The sequence below is a fragment of the Elaeis guineensis genome, chromosome 12, assembly GCF_000442705.2.
Source record: "Elaeis guineensis isolate ETL-2024a chromosome 12, EG11, whole genome shotgun sequence".
Taxonomy (NCBI): domain Eukaryota; kingdom Viridiplantae; phylum Streptophyta; class Magnoliopsida; order Arecales; family Arecaceae; genus Elaeis; species Elaeis guineensis.
The window spans coordinates 14,511,909-14,518,784 of record NC_026004.2 but is presented as its reverse complement, the minus strand read 5'-3'; the positions used below and the strand labels follow the sequence as shown (position 1 = coordinate 14,518,784).

Below are 6,876 nucleotides of genomic sequence, written 5' to 3'. Positions count from 1 at the left end.
GTAGTTAAGGAAACTAGAATTATACACATGCTATGCATGTGATGTGATCCAAAGATGATCATATCCATATGTGATGAAACATGGATGGATGTGATTTATATTTTTCCTATTTCATTCAATTATTCTTAAATAATAAGAAATATTTAAATAGTAAAGAAAAGGAAAGATTTGCTTCAGCAGAGTCTAGGCATTTTCCTAATAAGATTCTGATGGACTTCTTTAGAAATGTGATTGAGTTTTCAAAAAGTTTAATGCCTATAGGAAGTCTCTAGCTTACAGCATTAAATTCTTATTGTACTCAACTATGACTTTTTGGTAAGTTTTTAATCATCTTTAGACTAATAATAGTTTAAGGTCCAATTTACTACTAGTGCCTTAGAAAAAGTCACTGGAGCTTACCTGGTGTTTGATGGCAATTCATGCACTAAGAGAAGTGTTACAAATTATGAGTCACAAGTAAAATACGTTAATCATCGAAAACCTGATCGCATGATTCAGTTTATATTATAATTCCTCTCCAGAATAAGACTTACAAGGTGATCAACCAACAGCAATTTGTCATCATCATTCAGCAATCAAAAGGAACCTTGCATGATTATGCATAAAGATTTCTTCCTATATGAAAACATTTATAACCTTGACAATCCATCAGACTTGGGTCTCAACAAGTTTTGATACCCTTTCAAGTGATCCTCATTTCTCCAGGATCCTCATTTCTCCTCACAGATCAACCTGCCTTAATACCAGTTTTGCATCTCATCTCTTTTAAATGCAGGTAAGCCATGCCAATACATGGCTTCTATATCTTTTCCATAAAATGTAACACCTCAATGCTTGTATGAATAGAGAGATACATCGATCTTTTCTTCTTCAACCAACTCTTACCAATTGTAAATAGTTCATTTAAGAACCCACTAAACATATTCTTATTTTTTATCATTCTCAAGCTATAAAGGTGTTGTTTTATAAAAAAAAAAAGTTAGAAGTTTCTAATTTCCCACAATGCTGGCTTGAACCTTAATCATAACAAGTATCATGTATACACCTAAAATAAAATGACAGAATTAACTAGTTTATCAGCACTGTGGAACCTGACTGCAGTACCTAGGAACCATTTTGTAATAGCATAGAAATATGACTGTAATCAATTTTCCATAGATTAAAATTATTAGCAGATTTTGTTGTTTTTGATGTGCCTAAATCCTGATACCAGCGGCACACATTTAGAATTGTTATTTCAATGTCCCTCACAGAAGCAACGGATCTTATCTGCTGCAACAGAGTGAAAGGCACATATCCAAAAAAACCAGTACATCAATCAGTTGAAAATAATATAAAAGATCCACAAGAAGGTAGGTTATGAATGATTTTAGCAGCTTCAATGTCCACAGACAGAGAAAAGAAAATGACTTCAACAACAAGCAGTAATAGGTGAATTGATCTCCCAGGTAGTCATACATAACTGTATAATGGTATTCAACTGGAAGTGCACTTCTAGTAAATTCATCATAAATCAAGGAACATAGACAAGTAGAAACAACAACAACAGCAAGTTACTGCACCAAGACATTAGAGTGAAGAGAGAAAACAAGAAGCAATCACATGATTGAGCATCAACAAATGAATCATATTTAATAATTAAGATATTTCCCCTTAATAAAATGTAAACAGAGTTACCTTCCAATTCTCGTGCAAATATTGTGGTTTAAGTTGTTGACACTACCGGAAGAAAAGCATAGTAAAGATGTTAACTGAAACATTGAGGCCTCATATTCTAATCCATGCATGTCTGCTTCCCACCGAAAACCAGAAGTTTCAAAATCAGCCACATGTAATACTAATGGACATCAGATGGATATCCCAGATTACCCAGGGAAATAAATGCTTGTGTGAAAAGATATATAAAGAAAGTGACCAGATAACACCCTCCATCTAAGCATAACCTATTGTGTGTTCAGACTGAACAATTTGGAATTGTTCACAAAAAGCCAGGTCCCATGGATCAGAGGCAGCTAAGAAGTGATAGAAAGCATGTAAATGTCAAAAGCTTGTCGAAAATAACTAATACAAATAGTTGGTACACTTCATCTCAACTTTGCATCACAAAAATGAAGATTTAAGGCATGAAACACTAAGTTACAACAAAGGAAAACTACTCATAAAGTATGACAGCAAAAGAAGATCGAAGGGCAGTCTAACACAATATGGAAAGAACAAAATAGGACAAGTTATCAATATGTGAGTCACATGTGAAATCTATTGTAGCTCTTTACTAATCAATAAAAAACATCATGGACATGATCACATAATCAATAGTCTATCGACATTTTATGCTAATAGCATAATCTACTTTCAACTGGCACTGCCATCATATGGTGGTCGATTCGCCCGCCTAAACCACGTATTGAATGCCAAGATCAGGTGCGGACAGTCATCAACATTGCGTGTGGAGAAGCTGAGACACTGCTGCAGCAATTCTTGGGCATCTGACATTGGCAGGGTGGAGATAATACTTAGAAATATTTCTTCCATCTCCTGATAAAGCATTTTGTGACCAGATGGCATTGGTGAAACCATATCTCTGCAAACATTCAACACAGGAAGCCACTCCTTCACAAGCCTCATTCTCACCTGAAAAAGAAAATATAACAAAAGGCTTATAGTACAAAAACCCAATGTCCAGCATGCACCAGCAAAACTCCACCAAAAAAAAAAAAAGAACAATTCTGGGATGTCTACAAGCTTTCTTGGCTTCCAAAAAGTGGGATTAAAAAAGGTAAAAGCAGAACCCAAAATTACAACAGTCTGATGTGTGTTCGATCAAATCTCTTGTATCAAGATACCACAAAACAGATGACAATTTTTTTGTATTGCGACAAAACAAAATAATAGAACTCAACAAAAAAGATCCACATATATTGATTGAGTTCGTAAACACACTCACAGTCAGAAGTGGTTAATTATGTGTAGTTTGACATGGCGTCAAATATGATCCATATTAGTCAGTTCAAGACAGAGAATGTAGTTCTTGAGCTTTCTCAAAGCTTAACATACAATGCTCAAGTCGCAAATGTCTAAATACTCTAAAACATGTGAAGAAAAATGGAGAAAAACCAAGTGTATACTGTCTATATGGGAGACAGCTTTGACACACCTGAACACGTAACAGCCTTTCAAAGTCCAGCGTATGTGATCAGATTGTTTCATACTTGAGGACCAAATCACATCTCAGCAATACACTGAGCCCATTTTATCCAAGGCCCAAAATTTCCACATATTGTCAAAATCAGATCTTGGTTCCAAATCACCAGCATTGAAATGATACACTAGAATCTGTTGATGGAAAAAATCTTGTGGCATTTTATCATTGCAGTTACATGACACAGACATAACCGAACAATGGGATTTAATTAGAATGCCTGGTGAATGAGAATTCCTATAGCCAGCCCTTTACACTTTGTGATAATGCCTGGCATCAGTAGTTAACGTTTACTCTTTATGTTATACAGGCCAAGTTAGACTAGGAAACAGTTATTTTTGCTCTTGAACTATAAAAAAAGAACTCCAAATTTACAGCATTGAAAGCAAGAAGAATTCAAGGAGGTGCAACCACAAATACTAAATGGTCATCCTCAGTGGCATAAAAACAAAAATTCAACAACTATAGTTTAATCCTACAAGGAGAATGAAGGCTAACTATAGGAAACTCAAAAGCAAGACCTGTCTGGGAGCTAGGATGGACCCGGCAGCCACAGCGTTGGCGAGCCGGCTGGTGCACCTCATCACCAGTGATGGGAAGCCAGGTGCAATATTCCGCCATGCATCGTCCCTGAACGTCCTCTGCAGGTCGGCCACGAGCGCGGCCTGCTCACTCCATTCCCTCACCGCCATGTCCGCCACCCTCAGCTCGATCATCCTCTCCACCAGCCACAGCAGGTGCCTCGCATTCACCATTGCCTTGTAGAGGCTCAGCCTCTGTATCGCCTCGGTCTCATCGTTGTCCTCCGCCACCCTGAAGTCCGGGCTTGCATACTCTCCGAGCAATTTCTTCACTGATTCCAGGCTCACCAAGAATGCTCGGTCCAAGACACTCCTCACCGAGTCACGCGAGGGGTAATCTCTCAGCAGCTTCGCCACGAAGGCCTTCACGGTGGCCACCTTCGGATGGCTGTGGATGGCCGAGAGGATCAGGCTGTGAAGCATCTCCTCCGAGGGGTGCTTCCCGTCGGAACTTGTCTCCGGCAGGATCCTAGCGAGGAGGTCGCGGGATTCCTCTTCTTGAAGGAAAGGGATCAAATTGAGCACGGCCTCCTCCTCCTCCTCGGTCCAGGGCACGGCCTCGAGGAATCGTACGCAGGCCTGGATGCAATCGTCGAAGAGGAGCTCGAGGGCGACGGGAAGCATCTCCAGAGCGTCGGCGGCGGTGAGGATCGAGCCGGAGAAATCGAAGGTGTAGAGCAGACGGAGGACGGCAACGTGGGACTCGAAGGGACCGCGGGAGCGGGCGGCGGGGGAGGGGACCATGAGGCTGAGGCGGGGGACAGCGTCGGTAGAGTCGGTGGCGTCGGGGAGCCACCGGTCGGAGAGAAGGGCGGCGAAGTAGCGAGAGCGGCGGAGGGCGAAGAAGTGGAGGTGGAGGTCGAGGAAGGTGGGGTGGTGAGCGGGGGAGGAAGGGGGGGAGGAATCGTCGAGGTGGAGGCGGAGGAGGACGTCGGCGGTGGCGGGATCGTTGAAACCACCGGCGGTAGGGGCGGAGGAGGGGATAGGCGTGGGGGGAGGACAATTCTCGGCTAGGGTTTCGTCAGGATCGGGGTCGGGTTCGGAGGGGTGGCTGGTGGTGCTCTCCGCGTGCGCCCGTTTCCGGGCTCCTCCGCCACTGCCGGGGGCCATCGTAGTGGAAGAATATCTGGCAGAGAAGACGTCGGACGGGGCGATTTGGTAGCCGTTAGGCGGTGACAAGGGGATTGTTCAGACTTAGGTCGGCACGGGTCGGGTCGTGTTTATTACCATCTTGGGTTCGTGGGATGTGGTGGATTTAGGTTCGGATCGATAGCCGGTTAAAGATTTAGGCCCAAAGGTTTGTCGTCTATAAACGACGTTGAGGGATATGGTATCATTTGAAGTAACTCGTAATTGTACACGGGAATTGGTGTCACCAGGTTGCTATATAACTAATGTTCATAATGATCATTAATTGACACAATTGCTGTTTAAGAATAATACAAATGCTGGTGTTTATGAGAGTCATTGCTTCGCATGATTACTACTTTTGCTTCACTAAACATGAAGGTCTCTATTATTGGTTGTGGCAGTAGGATGTCATCTTCATGATGTTACCATTCCTCTTAGGGAGGTGAGGGGAGCCTGAGAGGGTCTTGTCTACACAATTATGTTCGAGAGCCCTAGCATTGTCTTTAAGGAGGATTTTATCAGTTGGCTTTCATCCTACCCTAGATGACTTAAAAAGAATGGTTTCCACTTTGAATTCATTCATGGTTGTTCATATTTTCAATGAGACAAATAAGATTGTAGATTGGGTCTCTTCCTTTGTAGCTAATCACTTAAATTTTATTGTTTGGGATTCAGCTTAGTCAATTTCTTCTCTGTTGCATAATGTGTTGCATGTTGATACTATTGGTTGGATTTAATCCAAGACCTTGTAATCATGATGCTAAAGCAAAAACAAGTAAAAAGGGACTCTATTATTAATTTTTAGTGGCTTTGACATTTTGGGCTATGGAGAAGGAAATATGGGGTAATTGTCTGGCTAAAGTAGGGAGGTTACATGCACTACATTCAGCGGGTTAGAAGTTGATCATGATGCACCAACCTGCTGGAACTCACCTGAAATAAATAGGTTTGGATTGTGCCTTTTTCAAATTTGGATTGAAAACGGGTTTAGAAATAGATGACTATAAAGTTTTTTTATCCAAACTCCTTTCGACCAGATCAACTGCCATCTCTAGTTGGATGCTTATAGAACAAATGAGGAATCACTCTTATCTGGAATAAAGAGGCAACACCAAGTGCCCTGCAAAAGGAAGGGAATGCTTGGATAACATGTTAACAGAACCACATCTATATAACCAAATATTAAATGATATTTGCATACCTTATATGTCTTTAGTTATTTTTAATCCTGATAATGTCACTATGATGAGAACATTGTACAACACGTCTATCTGGTCAAATAGATCAGTACTGCCACCAATCACCAACTCAACCTCGGTTCCATGAAGTTGATATGGCAGTTGGGGATTTCATTCCCAAGTAAAAGATACACTACTGTTTTTTAGCCAAAAAAAAAAATATATACTTCTGATGATATACACGCACCTACGCAATTACATTTACATATGCATGCACTCATGCACTCATGGTGCATGTCACGTACAATACTTTGATTCACTTGATTTTTTTTTTTTCCCTGATACATGCTCTTGATTCAATGAAAGCAACGGGAACAGCAGAACGGATCGTGGGTGCATGTGAGTCCACAGTTCTAAGAATTCTGGAAAACTGCAGGACACCTCTAAACAGGTTGCAGTACCACAATTACCAACATGCACCGCTAGATTGAAATCCAAGTTAATGGCCATGAAGGTGTCCCCTCCATGTTATTGCCATTATCTTTGGTGCATCTACCTTCTGTGTTGGGGATCACCGGCAGATGCCATAGTTGGGCATCAAAGATCACACTAATGCAAATGATATCATTATTTGGGAAATTCTTTGTGCACCACCGGCGGCATAGAAAATCCGACATAGAGTGTATCGTTTTATGTGATTGGTCCACATAGCCACCGCTATCAAACGCGCATTTAATATCTGCAGTTTTATTTTTTTATTTAAAAATTTTATATGATAAAAATATCT

General features: G+C 41.1%; 1 protein-coding gene across 1 annotated transcript; it reads right to left on the bottom strand.

Annotated features, from left to right (window-relative positions):
* Window positions 1–2,207: 2,207 nt before the first annotated feature.
* On the bottom strand, window positions 2,208–4,980 carry LOC105055059 (BTB/POZ domain-containing protein At3g50780). Its single transcript, XM_010936762.4, has 2 exons — window positions 3,721–4,980; window positions 2,208–2,631 (listed from the first exon to the last, which is right to left on the bottom strand). Exons 1-2 carry the CDS (start codon window positions 4,888–4,890, stop codon window positions 2,353–2,355), a joined length of 1,449 nt encoding a protein of 482 aa, XP_010935064.1. The 5' UTR covers window positions 4,891–4,980; the 3' UTR covers window positions 2,208–2,352.
* Window positions 4,981–6,876: the final 1,896 nt, after the last annotated feature.

Coding starts and splice junctions, on each gene's coding strand:
- LOC105055059 (XM_010936762.4), bottom strand. CDS start 4,890: ATGGCCCCCGGCAGTGGCGGAGGAGCCCGGAAACGGGCGCACGCGGAG. Junction 2,632..3,720: donor CCATCCTAGCTCCCAGACAG/GTCTTGCTTTTG, acceptor TTTCTTTTTCAG/GTGAGAATGAGGCTTGTGAA.